This window comes from Cannabis sativa, chromosome 7 (assembly GCF_029168945.1).
Source record: "Cannabis sativa cultivar Pink pepper isolate KNU-18-1 chromosome 7, ASM2916894v1, whole genome shotgun sequence".
Classification (NCBI taxonomy): domain Eukaryota; kingdom Viridiplantae; phylum Streptophyta; class Magnoliopsida; order Rosales; family Cannabaceae; genus Cannabis; species Cannabis sativa.
In genome coordinates this window covers 60,283,397-60,303,791 of record NC_083607.1, presented here as the reverse complement: position 1 = coordinate 60,303,791, position 20,395 = coordinate 60,283,397, and the positions used below count along the sequence as shown (strand labels likewise).

Sequence of the window (20,395 nt, the reverse complement as noted above, 5' to 3'; positions counted from 1 at the left end):
ATTGTTCATATGTGTAAGATAGTCAATAATTTTTATTTTTTAATGTGTTTATTATAAATTATTACTTTCAACGACTTATAATTTAATATTTTCTTAGATGGATGCAAAAAAAAAAAAAACGAATTTAGTTAATGTGATGAAGATAATAATTAATAATTTTCTAATTTTAGAGTGGAATAAAATTTCAAAAAACATATCATATATATTTTTTTATAAATACTTTACTAAATTTTGGTATTTTTATTTTTGATACTAATATTATATACACAAATGAGTCTGAATTATTTATGTTGAGAATTTCATGCATTAATTATCTATCACTCAAAAAAACTTCAAATGTAATTATTATACATTAAGAAACATCATCTTCAACAAATTTTATAATTTTGTAACTCATTTGAATCATTTTACCTCTTATATCAGTACCATAATAATGAGTTATATTTTGCCAATTTTAATATGGGAGTAGATTTCAAAAGACAAATCATATATATATTTCAAATATTTGCGCTACTTTTTGGTATTTTTATTCTCTATACTAATACGATATACATAAATGACTATGAATCATTTTCATGCAATAATTCTTTCACTAAAAAAAAACTTCAAATATACTTATTCAAAATTAAGTAACATCATCTCCAACAAAATTCATAATTTGGTAATTACTCATTTGAATCATTTTTCTCTTATATCAATGCCATTTAAATCCATAACCTTTTATACTTATCTATGTTTTTTTTTTTCTTACAATATTTCTTTAATCTTACTTGACTTTTGAATTCCACTAACAAATTCCCAATCTCATATGATTCAAAGAAAATATTTATTGGAAGTAAAAAAATATATATTAATGACAAATATTATTACTTTTTTGTAATAATTAATATTCAGCTTAATTGAAACATAAATATAAAAGAGAACAGAAAAAAAACAAAGATCCTGATGTTATTATATTCCAATATTTTTTCATATAACAATTAAAACAACATTAGACATATTATATATATAATATATATAAATATAACTGAATATATATAAATATTTCCACAAAGGTATTTTTTTTTAAAAAAAGAAATATAAGAATTAAAAGTGCATAAATCTCATATCATATATATTTTTAAAAATATTATTAACTAAATAAATATAATTTAATAAAAGTGAGAAGATGAGAGATACAATCAAAAAAAAAAAAAAAATCAATCAATTTACATATATCCTTTAAAGAAAATAAAGATACATTTTATAATTAGTAACATAATAATTTTATATTTCAATTTTATACCTATCTATAAGTTAATACCAAACAAATATAAAGAGAGTTACTATCATCTCTATTCATCATTGTCCATCATTCTCAAACTCTTGATCTTTCTACTATATATTTTTATTACATGTAAGCACAATATTTTTCTTTCCTAATTCTAAAAAAGAAAAACAAATAAAATTCTAAACATACAAGCAATTTGATTTTTGATTTTTTAGAAAGTACAAATTAATTAATAAGGTGGCATCCTACTTTTTATTTTGTGGTATTTATTTATTTTATTAAACTCTTAGTGAGTTTGTGGTTTTTTTATATAATTTTGTATACATCGAATATTAATATATCATCTTAGTAATTTGTTTAAGTAAAAATCTTACATATTTACAAATTATGTTAGGATTATAAGTAGTATAAATCATTTCTTTATTGATCAGTTCAATTTGTCCAAAAATTAGTAGTATTTTTCTTTTATTTTATATAAGTGATTGAATACTTAAATCTTGCTCAATTAAGTGATTAAATTTAATAGATATCGAAAAAATTATTTTTACATTTTTTTTATACACTTGATAGTTTTTCTTAATTATTTATAATTTTGTTATTTAATAATTAGTTTCTATATACATTAATTAGTGTATGTATATAAGTAAATAATTAAAAAAAATTGAAAAGTATTAGATTTAATTTTATTGATAATTAAGAAATAAATTTTAAAATATATAATTTCAAAAAAATTTATTAAAACCGCGCGAAGCGCGGATCCATTCCCTAGTAATAATAATAATAATAATAATAATAATAATAATAATAATAATAATAATAATTGATTTGTGTCTATGTATTTTCATCAAAATTTATCTATTTTTTTTGTTGAATAATTTTATTATTAATCATTTAATTCTCATAATAAAAGTTCTATTAATGGAGATCACTTGAAAAGAAGAAAAAGCACAACTAGTCTACTAGGAATTATTTACTCTCTCATCACTACAAAAATAATAGTATTGTAAACTGAATATGATTAATAAATAATTATAATAATTTTTATAAGAATGGTGAATTCAATTGCAAGGAAATTAAATAGATTTGGTCATTACAAAAAAACTTGAGAAGGAATAATATTTTTTGATATAACATAGTATTATACATACTAACTTTTTTGTTAATACCTTACTTAGTTATATAGGGAAACTTAATTTATTTGTTTGCTTTTGTTACTTAATTATATAAATTTTTGATATATTATGATCTAAATCAAATTTGATTATTATAAAACAAGAGTTTGATCACTAGCTAACAATTTTCACTATCCATGTGGGATCACTTGAAGAAAAAAAAAAGTGATCACTAGTGGGAAAGAAAATATAAATATAAATATATGAGTTTTTTCGAAAAAATTCTTTCAATTATCATCACTCCACTTACACTTAATCTTCTAAGATTAAATTTTGACGGTAAAGCTCTTCAAACTATTGAGCTACTTGCAAATTTAAGGTGTCATCCATTTTTTACAATTCATTACCAATATAGTCTACTTATGTGTACACTTTTGTACATGTATCAAATTTATATTGGTACAAATAATATTATTATTTTAAAATATAAAAAACTATTACAAAATTTATAATATTTTTATTTTTTAAAAATATTTTATTTTTATTTTTATAATTTTAAAATAAATTTTGAAAATAATTTTTAAATAATAATATTAGGTGTACCAATATAAACGTATCATGTGTACAAGAGTGTACACATAAGCAGCCCATAGTGACAGTTAGCCAAATGACACTTTAAATTTTCTCTTAGTTCAGTAGTTTAGAAGATTTTACCGTCAAAATTTGTGCTTAGAAGGTTATATGCAAGTAAAACGACAGTTAAAAAGATTTTACCACAAAAAACTCTAAATATATACATATTTATACATATAGAGTAAGACTATAGTAAAACTTAATTAACATAAGTTCCCTACCAGTAAGTAAGTTTTTTTGACAATTATGTATACTCTTATAATAAGACTACTTATACATAATTACAACTTTATACATATTACAATAATATTTAATTATATATTTTATTTAAAAAATAAATAATATTAATAATTAAAAAATTATTATTTTTTTAAAAAAGAGTTAATCTAAATTATTTTTATATAGGTATTTATGTTCAAAAAATAATTTTACTTACGAATTTTACTATCAATTTTTTTAAAAGTTTTTTTATTTTTACATTTCAAAGTATTTTTTTTTTTTTTTTTTTTTGCATTTTTACGAAAATTCACATAGCAACTTAAAGCGCAATCCAAACCTTAAAAATAAAAAAAAATGTTAAAAAATGGTATATGCCTATTTTTTTTTATACTAATAGTTAACTATAACGAAATTGATTACTTAAGTATTTTTGCCATCAATTTGTTTACATACATAGTTCTACCATAATTGTTTTAAATTGATTTACTTTATTATTTTTTTTTTATCAAGAAAGATAATATCTATTAATCAAACTGAGCCAATTACATCCACAAGAGGATTCTCCTTCAACATAAAAACTTACAACTCTTTTATAATTTTTAAGAATAATTTTATCTTACACAACTTCTTTTTCTATACAAGATTAAATGTATTTTTAATTTAATGCTCTCTTTAATGCTACCATCTATACGGGTTAATAAACTTTTTCTTATTTGTACACAAATTTTAGTTTAGCTAAATACCATAAATTTCACTCGCTAACACATTTTTATGAATATAATATAATTTTTATAACACATTCTAACTTATATATTATTTTTAAAATTATATATGTATTTTTTCTAAAACATACTTATTCATTTTTTTTCAATAGCAAAATAATAATAATAATAATAAACAAACCTATTATTTTTTTTTATAAAGCAACCACTTTTTTTTTAGCCAGAAAAAAATAATCCTATGTGTACATATTATCATACCATGTAATTTTTATTTGATTTTAATTTTATTGGTAAAAAATCTACCCAAGATACAAACTAAATGTCCTACAATATAATTATCATATATATAGAAGTAATAGTTAAAAATGCAATATTGTAAAATATGATTTGTGAGTGTGTCACATATTTTATCATAAACACAAATAAAAAAAATATATTAATAGTACAAATACAATGTTGTAAAATATGCTAAATTCAACACTACAATAGTACATACCTAATTTTTGAATAGTACCTAAGTAATTCTCAAAATTTCATCATCTCTATTAAAGTTATATTTACCCTAATGTAATATAAGTTTAGTATTCAACTTTATTATAATGTTGGATTATTAATTTATCATAAACCATGTCAAAAAGTATCTCAATATTCCATCCATGAAAGTTACATATCATTTTTTTTCTCTATGCACATGAGACTAAGAGAGAATAATTAATTAATTAATTAATTAATTAATTCTTTGATCTTATGCTAAAAATATTTAATTCAATAAAAATAAAACTCTTTCTTTCCAGCTAGTTCTCCACATTCCCAAATCAAGAGCCATTTTAATTATAGGCCTTTAAATACCATTGCTTTGCTCAAATCTTTCCCATTCTCAAAACCCAAATCTTAGTTTCATCTATAAATCCTTATATACTTCTCTTCCATTATTTTCTCATAGTGCAAAATCAATAATGGCTCATAAGAACATTATTATTATGTCTATTAAATTCCTTTTGGTGTTATCTTTAAACTTAGGTACTTTATAATTTTATTGTAAGTAACATCTTTCTAGTAACTAGTTACTATTCTTCTAATAATCTTTCTTATTTTGTAGGTAAAAGTTTTGGAGTAGAGACTTTGCAGGTAACAAAAATAGTTCAAATTATTTAGCTTTATTACTATGTTCATTATCTTAATTAATTATGTTATGAACTTTTCTTTTTAGACATGGTGTATTGCAAAGCCTTCAACGCCAGAATTAACACTTAAAAATAACCAATTTTACGCTTGTGATCATCTCGACGAACACGATTGCGACGCCATCGAGCAAGATCATCCTTGCTTCAACACAAATTCACTCATGCTTCATGCTTCATTTGCTATGAATCTTTATTACCAAAGAAAAGGAAGGCACCCTTGGAATTGTGACTTTGACAAAACTGGTCTTGTCTCTCTAAACAATCCAAGTAATTATAATTAACTCAAGTTATTACTATATAATTCTCTCTAATCTCCTAAATTAAGCTATAGTAACATGAAGGAAGGCACTCCAATTTTTTTTTTTTTTTTTTTTTTTGAAAAAAAAAACATTTTTTTTTCCATTTTTTTATTAATATACTTTTAAAATCTGTATTTAAAAAAAACAATGATTTTCTTTCTTTTAAAACTATGATTTTGGCCACCCAACTTTTTTCTTTTTCAATTTGGCCACTCCATTCTTGGTTCCGCACTGAGTTAAGACGAGTTAGACCTACGCCTATGGCCCATCTACCACCCCAAATTTTTGTTAAAAAAACATTTTTACATCGAGTTTTATTATTTATATATTTTTAATTTTTCTTAAAAAAATAATATCTTTCTTTCCTTTAAAATTACTATTTTTGCCACTCTACTTTTAGTTTTGGGATAAATTGATAATTACCTCTTTTTATTACACATTCACTAAAAATAACTTTAAAATAAATTTAATTGAAATATACCTTATTTTATAATTAACTACCAAATATACCCTTACTATAAGTTACGAATTCCTCCATAGCAACTGAAAAAATCGGAAAGCAATAGCAATAGCAAAAATCTGAGAGGATTTTGAGATGCTTAGGTTTCAGTGGGAGTTTGGGCAAGTTGGGGAGGAAGGGAGATAAGGGCAAAATTGGTATAGTGGCTGAAAAAAAAGGTAGAAATGAAAGACATAGAAAGAGAGGGTAAAATTTAAATACTGCAAGCTAAAAGAGGTATACAGCCTAATTTTCTCTTTAGTTTTAGCTGGTTTTGAACTAAAGTGGGCTAGGTCTACACTTAGAGCCCACTCAGAGTCTCAGTCTAGAAGCTCTAATTTTTGTTTTAATATTTTTGAAAATACTATATATTTCTTTAATAAAAGCCTAATATTATTTTCTTTTCTTAAGATCCACAAAATCTCAGGATTAACTTGGTCTATTCTTGATATACATCCCATTGTTATACATAATCTTAACATTTTTTTTTCTTATTTACCAAATTTACAGGCATTGGCAGCTGCATTTTAACTGGTAAGTACTTTCCATATTAATTAAAATCTTTAGTTAATTTAAGAATCTTATAAAATTAGGGTCCTTTAAGTTTTTTCTTTTTCTTAAGAGCCAAGAAACTTTGTTTTATTTATACCCAAATTTTATTTTGTAGGTGGAGAAATATCAGTGGACTTATCATCAGTGGTAATTATAATTAGTTATTAGTGTAACATTTTTCTTAATAATTAATTAATTAATTAATTGAGTGGTATTGTTTGGCTATAGGGAAAGTGGTGTGTGGCTAATCCAGTGAGCAATAATCAGATGTTACAAACCAACATTGACTATGCATGCAGCCATGTTGATTGCAGCCTAATTAAAAGTGGTGGTGCTTGTTATGATCCAACTAACCTAATTAGCCATGCCTCGGCTGCTATGAACCTTTTCTATCAAGCCAATGGCAAGCATGATTCGGGTTGCGATTTTATGGGTACCGGTGTAATTGTCATGACCGACCCGAGTAAGAAAATTATTAACTCATTCATTCTTTTTTAAGTAACTGAAAGAATAATTTTCTTATGTTTTAATTTTTATACATTTACCCTCTTAACTTACTTTTATTAGTAAATTTGAGTTGTCAGCTGAATATTCCACTAGTAAATGCTAATTGAGATTAACACCGTGTATACTTGTATAAATGTGGTACTAAAACTTCAAAATTAATGAAAAACATGTCACGTATACACACAGTGCATGGTGGTAATCTAGTTAGCATTTAACGGTGAAACTTAATTAACATCTCAAATTTCAAGGGGTTAACATGTATAATATTTTAACATAATGGGGTTTCACTATCAATTACTTTTTTTTGGCCTTTCATAAAATAATGTACTAATTTTATTAATTTATTTTACTCTTGGTGTGGATTTTTCAGGTTATGGTAGTTGCAAATTTGAGTATCGAAATTGAGTTACAAATAATCCAAGAGGAATGGTTCTTGGAGAAGTACTTAATGTATTAAACAAATGATAATGATTTGATAATGATCTTATTTTTATTGGGTTTTGCAGCCTATCTTATAAGTGATTAGTGTGGTTAAATTGTAATAAGTTTGCTTGAAGAGTATTTTCTTTCTTATGTATTTTTGTGAGTTTTTTAATTTAAGACATAAAAATTTGTGAATAAAGAATGTTTGATTTCTCAAATTTATACTTTTACTTTGAAGTACTAATTAGTATTATCAATATTAGAATGAATATGGGATGCTTCTGCAATGCCTACTAAAAAATGGTGCATTGATGCATCTCGACATTTAAGAATTTTTTTTTCAATTTTATATTTCATGTCATGAAACAAACGTTATAATTATTTAAAATATTTTTTTAAAAAATTTTTTTTGATATATTTTGAATAATTTCAAAGTAAAAAATAATATTCAATTAATTTATTTCACACACATATATAATAAGGGTTGCATTTCAAGTCATCACGACACAACAACACGACACGAGCTCGAAATAAATTATTGCGGGTCTTGAAAAATAAATGCGGGTTGAAGTTGGTTCTAACCCAAATGACACGATTATTTATTTTGATTGGATTAGGGTTAACGAATGTGACACGAAATCAACACTGACTGATATATTTATATCTAATATATTCTTAAAATTATTAATTTATAGTTAAATTAATATTTCATAAAAAATATATAAATTAAAAAAAAAGTTACTTACAAGAAGATAAATATATAATTTATATTTGATATTGAGAATTTTATTAATCATACTAATAATTCGTAATAAATTATTTTTATAAAAATTAAATAGTCATACTAATCATATCGATCAACATGTACTGTAACATATTTATAGTCTACAGGCGAACACGATACATTGACACGAGAACATAATGAGTTGGGTTAGGATTAACCAATCAAACATGTCAACCTGCATAACGTGGAGTGATGCACTCAGAATTTTTATTTTGTGGGGCTAATTATTTATTATAAAAAAAATATGTACCTATATTATAATCACTCTTACTAAATTTATTTTATTTTGTGGGGAGCTTTTTTACAATTATAGTTTATAATTTTCAAATAAAAAAAATATATATTTATTTTTTTAAAGTGTAATATTTTGTTTAGTGGAGGTTATTCCCCTGAACTATAACATACTCCTGCAATTGTATATTAGTCATTTATTTAAATAATTTGTTGCTATAACACTAATATATTATTAATTCAGTTCAATTTAAAAGTCAAGACAAGAAATAAACACATAATTAGCGGCCTAATGATAAATTATGAGGTATGTATGTGCATTCTTAGAGCTATTATTTATGTGTTTAATGCTAATAAATTAGATTTTAAATAAATTTAAGTTATTAAATAAGTCATTGTAATACAATTGTACTTGTATAAAAAAGTTTTTGGCGGCTAAACTCTCTCAACTATCTTTTCACGTGCACTTAAGTCCTAACCCTCTAAATTCAAAATGGTAAAACCTTTCAAACTACTGAACTGGTAGCAAATTTAAGTTATCATCCAGTTAACTACCACTATGGACTGTTTATGTGTACACTCTTGTACATGTGACACGTTTATATTCGTACACCTAATATTATTATTTAAGATTTATTTTAAAATTAAATAAAATTATAAAAATAAAAAATACTATAAATTTTGAAATAATTATATTAGGTGTACTTATATAAACGTGTCACATGTAGAAAAATGTATACATAAGTAATCCATGTTGACAGTTAATTGTAAAAAATAGATGATACCTTAAATTTACTAAAAGTTGAGTAGTTTCAGGGTCAGCCTTGGGCATATGGGGGCTAAGCCTGTGCCTAGGGCCCACCTAGCTGAAGGGCCTAAAAAAGTTCGTCTCCTTTTAAAATTACACTTTTTTTTTACTCATTTTGAAAAATATTATATTTTTTAAATAAAAGCCCAAAAATATAAGTTTTTTTTCTTATAGCCTAATAAATTTCAGGGGTAGTTTCGAGGGTTTTACTATCAAAATTTGAGTTTGTATAGTTAAGTGCAAGTGAGATGATAATTGAGAAAATTTAACTACAAAAAACTCTATAAAAAATTAGAAGAATGTAATTGGAACTGGAAGGAGATATTTGTAATAATTTGTATAGTTCGGGAAAATAGTGTAAAATTCTACAAATATGATAGACTTGAGGGGTAAAAATCCAATTTATTCTTTATTTATTTATTAAAAAAAATCCCTCTCTTTCTCCTTCTTACGATTTTCTTCATCATCTTCTTTTACAATTGCCCGACGGCGACGGCGACGGCGACGAAGTGCTAGGGTGGGTCTCGGGGTCTAGAAGGTGAGAAATTTTTGGATATTGGTTTTGGTGATGATGAGTTTGTATTTGATATGGATATTGATTAGATAGTGATTTGTATTTTCATTTGTATATTTTGAAATTTTTATGGTTTATGTTCATTATGTGTTTGATAAAATTTCTCAACTAAACTTTATTATGTTTCTGCAAAATGACAAGCTTTTTGATGATGCTCATACTTATAGACACAATACTACATAGTTAGGTGGTGTTTGGTTGGAGGTAATGAAATGAAATAGAATGGAAATGAATCAAATTTTCTTAGTTTGGTTGTATTTTGAAGAATTGCAGTGTAATTACTATTTTCCCTATTCCAATGTATTGATAAATTTTTGTAAACATTTTTCATTCCAATTCCAATTTCTATTCTCAATCCTATTCTATGTTTCCATTACTTCTAACCAAACACCATCTTAGAGTTTAGTTAAGCTTATGTTTGTTTTGGTCATTAGTTACTGTTTAGGATAGTTAAGTCTCTTTAGTACTTGGTTGGACAAGTATATGAGTAGCATTTAGATTCATTTTGTAATTTGTTTTTGTAAGAGAGAAACTATACAGAGAGATTGTGATGAGTGTTCTTGTGAGATGTGTTGTTGAGACTAGAGTAGATTGGCATGAACTCAGATCGAAGTAATTCTTAAGAATAACTTTGGCTAATTTATATGCTTTCTTGTTCTTATGTAGGACAATTCTGAGGTTCATAAGATAAGCTAAAATCATAATGGCTTTGCAGTTGGGATTGAGATTATTTGCCATGAAAACTTTGAGTTTCTATCAAAGGCAAAATTTGATGCAAGTGAAAAATGCATTTGTCTCTCAGTTTTTTTGCACTACATTTTATTCGACCAGATCAAAATAACTACCTTTTCTTAAGATTCTGATGATTACCCGCCAACTGAATTTCACCATAATCAGTAGATTGCTATATCAACGTTCTATTAGAGTTATAAAGATTCATTCTTTTAGAAATGAGCATCACTTGTTTGATCAAAGTAGTGAAGCCGATAATGCATCCATTACCCGCTCAATGCTCTGCTATTTGCACAAGAATCTTCCGTATCAAAGTCTTCAAATCTTTAAGGACACGCTTCGAATGGGTTTCTCTGGAAATGTTGACGAAGTTATGGTGGCTCTTGCCCTTAAGGCCTGTCGAAGTGAGCTGAAAATCGGCTGCCAAGTCCATGGGTATGCTATTTCTTCAGGGTTTGTTTCGTATACTGTGGTTGCTAATTCTTTGATGAATGTGTACTCTAAAAATGGGCGGTTGGAAAGTGCTTTATGTGTTTTCGAGAGTTTGTGTTATCCTGATGTGGTTTCTTGGAACACTATACTTACAGGGTTTCAGAAGAGTGAGGATGTTTTGAACTTTGCTCTTCAAATGAACTTGAATGGGGTCAGGTTTGATCCCGTGACATATACTACGATTCTAGCATATTGTTCGGATCATGAAGATTTTCTTTTTGGAATTCAGTTGCATTGTCTTATTACCAAATTTGGTTTGGATTGTGAAGTTTTTGTTGGAAATGCACTTATATCCATGTATTCTAGATGGGATCGTCTATTGGAAGCTCGGAGATTGTTTGATGAAATGCCGAACAAGGATTTGGTTACTTGGAATGCAATGATATCTGGGTATACTCAAGAAGGAGATCATGGCTTAGAAGCGATTTTGTTATTCACTGAAATGGTGAGAGGAAGGATGGAGCTTGATCATATCTCATTAACGAGTGCAGTTTCGGCTTGCGGTCATGAAAGAAATTTAGTGCTTGGGAAACTGATACATGGCTTGACAATGAAATTAGGATATGGAACTGATGTTTCGGTTTGCAATGTCTTGATCTCAACGTATTCTAAGTGTGATGTTATTGAAGATGCAAAACTAGTTTTTCAAGCTATAAACAAACGAAATGTAGTGTCTTGGACATCGATGATTTCGTTGAATGAAGATGATGCCTTGTCTCTCTTCAATGATATGAGACTAGACGGTGTATATCCGAATGATGTTACATTTGTTGGACTAATCTATGCCATATCGGTTAGAAAGTTGGCGAAAGAGGGAAGAACAATCCATGGATTTTGCATCAAGACTGGATTTTTATCAGAGCAAAATGTTTGCAATAGCCTCATTACCATGTATGCAAAGTTTGAGTCCATGGGAGATTGTTTGAAATTCTTTGAAGAGCTCAACCGCAAAGATATCACATCATGGAATTCACTGATTTCGGGTTGTGCTCAAAATGGGTTATACCAAAAAGCTTTGCAGATGTTTTTAGTTGCAGTTACGAAGTCCAAGCCAAACAATTATACCTTTGGTAGTGCCTTGAGTGCCATTGCTGATGCAGAGGATATATCTCTAAAATATGGGCAAAGATGCCATTCATACTTGATAAAACTTGGATTAAACACCGATCCAATTATCTCAGCTGCTCTTCTTGACATGTATGCAAAACGCGGTAGCATCCATGAGTCTCAAAGAGTTTTCGATGATACACCTACTAGAAGTCAATTTGCTTGGACAGCAATAATCTCTGCCTATGCTGGCCATGGAGACTATGAATCAATGATAAAGTTGTTCAATGAAATGGAGAAAGAAGGGGAAAGGCCCGACTCAGTTACTTTTCTTTCTGTTCTCACGGCGTGCAGTAGAAAGGGAATGGTTGAGATGGGCCGTCTAATATTCGATTCTATGGAAAATAGGTATCATATCGAACCATCTCCTGCGCATTATTCTTGCATGGTGGATGTGCTCGGAAGGGCAGGAAAACTAGAGGAGGCAAGGGAAATGGTCAGAATGATTCCAGGACAACCGAGTTTGTCTTCATTGCAAAGCTTATTTGGAGCTTGTCAAATTTACGGGAATGTAGAGATGGCTGAGGAGATAGCTGAGGATTTGTTGGCATTGGAGCCAATGGAATCCGGTCCTTATGTGATGATATCCAATTTGTATGCTGAGAAAGAGGAGTGGGAAAAGGTTTCAATGATAAGGAGAATAATGAAGAACAAAGGAGTGAAGAAAGAAGTAGGATTTAGTTGGGTGGATGTTGGAGTCTCTTCATGTCTTCATGGATTTTCATCTGGGGACAAATCCCATCCACAATCTGAGGAGATTCGATTGATAGCAAAATGTCTAGGATCGGAAATGAAACGAATGAGTGAGAGAGAGGAAGAGCATTTACTAATGCTAGGTAACTTAAGTAACAATGTGTGCCTACAAATCTGAAAATTATTGATCCTTGTTCTACATTCCTTGGCATAATAAGTCTGTTTCGGCCCTCTCCCTTGCAAACTGGAAGAGATTAGGTGAGCCGTTATAGCATAGCTTTTCGTTCTTTTTCCTACCACTCCCTTGCCCACTTCTTTCAAACTCACCATTGTTAATGTTTTCTGTGTCATTATGCAGACAACTGATCGAACAAAAGTCGATATTGTGAAGAAGCAGGCTTCCACCTACGAGGAAATTGAAGCAGAACATGAGAAGGTGAGTGCTTTTACAACTTTTGAGGATAAAATGAGATCTAAACATAAGAGGATATCAATCATAGAATTCTTAGGTGGCTTACATAGTAAACTGAACACATACATTTAAGCTTGTCATTGAGTTTCCTCTGATTTCTAATTTCAAATTTTGCATGCTAATTTCTATTACATGTTTATGATGCTATTTTGATATTTTAAAATAATAATGTTTCTTCATAGGTGATTTGGTTTGGTTCTTTTACATGTTTCTTTTTTTGCAATATGTTTGTCTCCTGCTGTTTCGGGTTGAGGACTGTTAGACCCTAAGATTAGTAAGGTAGAAGATTAGGGGGAGAGTGATGTTAGGCATGAATCGAGTTTTGAATCTCAGAGAACCATTTAACTGTAATCCTCTTTTTACAGCAATACCATGTCAGCCACTATTTCTTTTGTTTCTCTATTTGTTCTTGCTGTTATTTCTCTGTAACCAGAAGTTAAACTTAGATATTTATGCTGCAAATTACTCTTATTATTATTATTATTGTTATTTAACTAATCAATACCTTTCACTTTGAAATACTTGATTTTTGAGGTCATATCAGCTTTCCAAGATAAAACTCTTTTGATTACTAGTTTGTCTGAAGCACCTTCCAATTCCTTATAGTTTGTTTTGGTTTTGAACAACATTAGATAATGAGTATGTTGCAAAGAGAAAAAAATAATAAATAAAAAATAATCAATACCTTTCTTTCTTTGGCAGAAGAAGGAATTGTTTTTTTTTATATATATAGAGAATTGTTAAAAGATACTAACTGTTAGTGTCTATTACTTTTTTCAGTGTCATACTGCTATAATTAAGTATCGAGTCCCATAGGTCATAGGCATAGCTTAATGGTTCCACACTTTCCTCACAAAGAGGAGGTCCTAAGTTCGGATTCCCCTTTCCCCAAAGTCAAAAAAAAGTATCAAGTTACACATAACTTAAAAAAATAGCTTTTAGAATATATTGCTAACTAATTGCGAGATACGAACATCGCTGATGCCTAATAGTAATGCTTTTATATATTATATGTACTTTTTACTTTTTGTGAAGCTCTTTTTTTTAACTTGGGATTTTGTTCATAATATTGCAAAAAGTTTACAAAAGTACAGATTTAAAGTTTTTTTAGCATTTTTATGAATTTAATTTTTTTTTTACAAAAATACATACAGTTATTTTCACATTATTGAGCTATATTATGTTGCAGCATAAAAATAACATTGTTTCCCATAAAAAAATTAACTAAAAAAATATGTAAAAATATAAAAAAGAAATCTATATTTTTTATTAGAAATGCAAATAAATGTGATTTTAGTATTTTGTGTAAAAATTCTTTTTTACGTTTAATTGGAAAATAGCCAAATGTTAAAGGAGATAGGCAAAGAACTCCAATACACACATGTTACACAATATGTTAGTGAAAATCACTCCATAATAAATCTCATAGGAATATTCTACAATGCATCTTTTAAAAAGAGGTATACCATGTATCTTTATCTATTTCGATATTCGAGAAAAAAATTTAATCTAATTTTTTTTTATGGTCGTGTATGTACATCCTGCAAAAGTTTGAAGAATTCTAGAAAATTTAACACGCAAAAAATAGAGTTCAAGCAGTCTACTGTATGCGTGATTTTTTTATTTTATACTTTTGTGGAATAGACTCTTTGAACATTTATTTCTATGTTGTAAATTAGTCTAAACTTTAAAAGTTGTCTTAAATAACTATAACTATGAAAAAACTTAAACTAAAAAATTATCCTGAATGTTAAAACAGATATAAGGTGATCAATGCACCCACTTTAGAAGGGTCCATTTTAGAATAACTCAATCTCATATTAGGCCAAAATAATATTGGGTGCTTCTACAATGCACCTTTTTAAAAAGAGTGCACTAATGCACTTTTTATCTGTTTTGGCATTCAAAATAATTTTTATGTCCAACTTTTTTTTTTTATTCGTATGTTATAGTTATTTAAGATATGTTACAAAATTTTGAGAAATTCAGAATAATTTACAATATAAAAAGTAGTGTTTAAACAGTCTATATCACACACGTATAAAATAAAATAGTCACGTGTGTAACACAATATTTGAACCACGTTTTAGACGTGTTAAATTTTTTCGAATTTTTTAAAATTTTATAGGATATCTAAAATAACTATAACGTATATGACTATGAAAAAAAAAAATTAACTAAAAAATTATTTCAGATACCAAAACATAGAAATACACCGATACATCCTTGGGTGCAATTTAGAATTTTTTCAATAATATTAATTTCATTGCATTAAATATAAAACCACTTTTTTAATACTTGTACAAACATTTGTCTTAGTTACATTGGAGAAAAGATTACATTCCACATATGCAAGACCCATGATTGTTTTGGCCACTTTTGTCTTAAAACCAGTGGATTGAGCTTCACATCTACATAATCAAAATTTGAGAAAAAAAAAATCTTTTACAATCAAAAAAGAATAAGTTATCTCAAGATAAGTTGCTCATATATCAAAATTACCTTGAGGCCCTCAACAAAACTAAGACAAGTCTTGTGAAACCAAGGGCAATTAAGGAATAAAATCTGAAAAAAGAAAAACAAATGGCAACTGATTATGATTAACATGTGTCTTGATGAAAACAAGTGCCTACCACAGACCTTAGAATTCAAAGCAAAACCATCAAACTCTCATCAAAACAACCTCAACATATGTCTCTGATTCACCAACTATTTCTCATTTTTATTTTCATTCAAATATGCTTATAAATATCTCAATTAAATTCAACAACTTCACTAGTTATATCTTTTATAATACAAATTAATGGCAAAGAATGTAGCTCAATCTTCACAGGACCAAAGATTGGCCATGGCTAAACGATGTTCTGATGGTATGTTCTTCTTTCTGTTGCTTTTAATCTTTCAATGCAAAATGCTCTTAAGATTTTGGTTGTTTTGTTTGATGAACCAAAGATGAGAAAATCCCTATAAAAGTTTTTTTGTTTTAGGTTTTGTATGTATAATTGTGCATATAATCACAAATAGCAACTGGATTAAAAATTAGGGTTGTGCATAAATTTTTATAAACTGTCTAATCCGAACAATTCGTTCAAAACAAATCGAGATAACTCGACGAAAAATATAAACTGAAAAATCCGACAAAAATATAACTTGACTAATCTTTATATTGAGTGTGTTAAAAATAATACCAACTTACCTAATTAATCCGAGCTAACTCGACCAACCCGATTAAGAAAGTTTATATATATATTTTTATTATATATAATATAATTTATATACATATTTATAAAAAAATAGAAATTTCAAACTACTATATTTTTTTGATGGTGATTGATTTGAACTTTGAATTCAATCTATATATTTATCTTAAAATCACAATTAATTAAAATATAACAATTGAATTTAAAAAAAAAAAATATTAGTGCTCGGTTTGGATGTGTTAACCCGACTAAACCGACCAATTTATTAGATAGATTGAAATTTTTTTCTTAATTAGACGAGTTGCGCTTAGATTTTTATAAGTTAAATAATGATATAACCTAAACCGACCAAACTGATCGAGAGACACCCTTATTAAAAATGATTGATAGCCTCAATAAACATAGTCTTGGACCAATAAAAAAATGCAATAACATTTTACCTTTTTCACACAAAAACAGAAGGTGTCAAAGCAGGAGCTAAGGCAGCTGTTGTGGCTACTATTGCCACTGCCATTCCAACTGTAAGTCCCTCCCTCTCCTTCACCCAAATTTTCAAAAAATTCTAGATAATTTTCGATATCGAAATCAAGATTCAAACAGTTTATTGTAGGTGTACTTATTACGCAGGTACAAAAGATTATTAGAATACTGATTTTGGTATACTAAATTATTCAAAATTTTCTGAAAAATAGTATATATATATTGTTTACTCACAGCTTGCTAGTGTGAGATTTCTGCCTTGGGCAAAAGCCCATCTGAACCACACAGCTCAAGCTCTTATTATCTCCACAGGTTACTTACTTACTTACTATACTCTTTTCTTTAGTTATTAAGATAAAATGTTGGGTTTTTGTTAATGAAAAGTTTAATCAATCTGATGACAGTGGCTGGAGCTGCATATTTCATAGTTGCTGACAAGACTGTTCTGGCCACAGCTAGAAAGAATTCCTTCAACCAAGCCAATACTAATAGAGAAGCTTAAATAATTTCATACCCCAAATTATATAATTGGTCCTTAATGTATTAATATTAGTACCAATAGTACAATGTATGTGTGTATATATAAGGGTTTAAAAGATAAAGATTATAGTTTTACCAGTCAATGCAGCCTTCAAATTGAACCATTATGGCATTTCAACATAAAACTTGAAATTTATATTCTTCATGACCCCAATAATTTGAATGTTCGATTCTGATAAGTCTCGTTTTTATAACGTGGGTTTTGCTTAAACGCGAGTAGTTTTTTGAAAACTCGCTTCGGATATAAACTTTGAGTATTTATCTTAATAATATAGCGAGGTAACAAATTGTTTCTTTCAAAGCACGCTCTGTTTGTTCGTTCTGCTTGCAACTATCCAATTACCACAAAAAATGAGAAATTGCTATGAATGTATTTGAAGAACTCTAATTAGATTTTCAAGAACAATAAGACTTCAAAGTCGATAACATTTGATACATTAAATTAATAAGGACTAGTAAAGTTAACCTTGTTTTTGTCTATATAAGAAGTTATGGCACAAGTAAAGTGTCAACTTTCTCAAACACATTTGATAGAATCTCTTTCTTGCCAGGGCGAGTAATAATGAGTCTAAAAAATTTATTGAAGGTGTGTTTTATTTAAAGTAAAATATGAATATTATTGAGTCTTTTTTTCACATTTTTTTTCTTCAAAAATACTATTTTTTCAATAAAAAATGTACTATATAAAAATTTTGGACCCTGAGTTTGAGTAGGCCCTAAGCACAGGCTTAGCCTGCCTTAACCAAGGATCAGGCCTGCTTCTTGCTGACCATAGAAATTACCAACTCTCAAGTATCTACACCAATCAAATTTGTATAGTAGTTGTCATGAGTTTATTTTTTTGGTTATTTTTTTTTTGTTGTTTTATAGTTTATTTATAGTTGTTATGAAGTTGATTTGTCGTTTATTTGTTTTCTTACTTTTTTTTTAGCAAAGTGTATATTTATAATTTTATAATTTTACAAGTATATTTTTTTAATAGAAAATTTAGGCCGTAAAATTGTAAATAAAACATAAAAAAAATATTTTTAAAATTCTTCTTTAATTAAATTAAGGTTAATTAGAATTTTTTTCCTTCGAACTTTAACACGTATCAAACCATGTTCTTTAAACCTTTCAGTAGCTTAAAAATTCCCTTTAAACTATTGAGATTGTTGATTTAAATAATTTTGTTTAATTTTACTAACGAAAATCTAACATGATGAAAATTTAAGAAGCACGATTTGGTACATGTTAAAATTTGAGAGTTTAATTTGATAAATAACAAAGTTTAGTACATGTTAAAATTGAGGGAGGATTTGATTTGATAGATATTCTAATTAGCTTTAAATTAATTATAAATATGCACTGAAATATTACATTCACATAATTTAACTTATTATAAGAATCTTCTGTTATTGTACAAACTCCCATATCAATAACATATTTTAGTTTCAGCATTGATTCATACAATCTCAGGAGTTATTTTCATTGTTAGTGTACAAAAAGTAATGGTATCTCTTCTAATTAAGATATGCACCCATTTTTTTAGAGGTATGTTTATTGTATTGTCTCTTTTACCATTTTGAACCTTATGGAAAGTTGAGTTTGGAAAACCATTGCTTTTTGAAAGGTTGTAATGCTCCTTTCTACCTATGTTTGGTGAGTTTTGGAATAGTATTGTTCTATTTTGTTATGTTTTATTTTTTGTTTTTTTGTTACTTTACAATAGGAGTGCACATTTACACGCGAGAACTATTCACCCGACAAACTCACCCAGCTCAAAACTCAAAAAAAAAAAAAAAAAAATAGATTTCAGTTTTAGTTGAATGAGTTCGGGTGTAACCTAATTCTGTACCGAACTAGACATTGGAACCCGGACCCAGATCCCGACCCAGACTTGAACCCTAACCCCAACTTAAATAAAATCAACAAATGAAAATAAAACTAAAATTTACAGAACACATTTTTATTTTTTATTTTTAAAATTAAAAAATAAAAGTTGTCATAGAACACATTTTTATTTTTCAAAAGCAAAATTTTAAAATTTAAAAACAAAATTGTGTTTTGTGATTAAAAAATTTAAGAACAAAAGTGTTACAAACACCACCTTTCTTTTTTAAAAATTTTGATTTTGAAAAACAAAAATGTATTCTATAACCACTTTTATTTTTTTAATTTCAAAAACATAAAATAAAAATGTGTTCTATAAATTTTATTTTTATTTTTATTCATGATTTTATTTAAGTTGGGTTCGAGTCCGAAGTCGGGATCAAGGGCCAGGTCCGAGTTTGAGGTCAAAGCCAGAATTGGGTCTCGGTCCGAGTTCTAAGGTCGAGGTTGGAGTTAGAGTCCAAAATATTAATTAAGAAAAAAATTATTTAAAAAATTTTAGAAAGTGATTTTTTTTTTATTTTCAAAATTTTTAAAATTTTAATTCTTAATAATAAAATTGAAAAGTAAAAACAATTTTTCAGGACATGATTTAAAAAATATTTTCACTTTTTTAAAAATAAAAAATTAATTAAGAAAATATTACCAATACACCTTAAATATTTTTCTTTTAATTTAATATTTATACTGCAAAATATTAAAATAATCCCACAAAATTAAATAAGTTAGTTAAAAGAGACCTAAATATTGATTTATGATAATGAAAATTATGAGTCCCTAACCTATACTCTATAAATATAAATATATATATATGTATATATAAAACTTTTGAAACAAAGTGAAAAAGTATCAATGCAAAACACATGAAAATTGTCCTATCACAACAATACATAATATTTTTTTTAAAAAAAATAAAAATAGTGGACATAGATTAGACTAATTTTAATTTCCAATTTTATTTTTTTTTTCTTCAGAAAAAAACAAATGTCT

At 27.2% G+C, this 20,395-nt stretch overlaps 3 protein-coding genes across 4 annotated transcripts; all 3 read left to right on the top strand.

The window, feature by feature from the left end:
- The first annotated feature begins 4,635 nt into the window (after window positions 1-4,635).
- Window positions 4,636-7,650, top strand: LOC115698024 (PLASMODESMATA CALLOSE-BINDING PROTEIN 5). Its single transcript, XM_030625204.2, has 7 exons — window positions 4,636-4,976; window positions 5,056-5,084; window positions 5,167-5,407; window positions 6,449-6,472; window positions 6,606-6,637; window positions 6,719-6,953; window positions 7,368-7,650. Exons 1-7 carry the CDS (start codon window positions 4,913-4,915, stop codon window positions 7,400-7,402), a joined length of 660 nt encoding a protein of 219 aa, XP_030481064.1. The 5' UTR covers window positions 4,636-4,912; the 3' UTR covers window positions 7,403-7,650.
- Window positions 7,651-9,540: 1,890 nt separating this feature from the next.
- On the top strand, window positions 9,541-13,497 carry LOC115697949 (pentatricopeptide repeat-containing protein At4g32430, mitochondrial). Of its 2 annotated transcripts, none has more exons than XM_030625124.2 (3): window positions 9,541-9,781; window positions 10,484-13,099; window positions 13,200-13,497. In XM_030625124.2, the coding sequence occupies exon 2, from the start codon at window positions 10,680-10,682 to the stop codon at window positions 13,017-13,019; it is 2,340 nt and encodes a 779-aa protein (XP_030480984.2). In that variant the 5' UTR covers window positions 9,541-9,781; window positions 10,484-10,679; the 3' UTR covers window positions 13,020-13,099; window positions 13,200-13,497. The 2 variants fall into 2 exon arrangements, with proteins under 2 accessions (XP_030480984.2, XP_030480987.2); XM_030625127.2 differs by lacking the exon at window positions 9,541-9,781 and having other exon boundaries at window positions 10,844-10,984; window positions 11,137-13,099.
- A 1,805-nt stretch (window positions 13,498-15,302) lies between these two features.
- Window positions 15,303-17,678, top strand: LOC115697950 (early nodulin-93). The gene is made up of 4 exons (XM_030625128.2): window positions 15,303-16,183; window positions 16,973-17,034; window positions 17,230-17,305; window positions 17,398-17,678. The coding sequence occupies exons 1-4, from the start codon at window positions 16,117-16,119 to the stop codon at window positions 17,493-17,495; spliced, it is 303 nt and encodes a 100-aa protein (XP_030480988.1). The 5' UTR covers window positions 15,303-16,116; the 3' UTR covers window positions 17,496-17,678.
- Window positions 17,679-20,395: the final 2,717 nt, after the last annotated feature.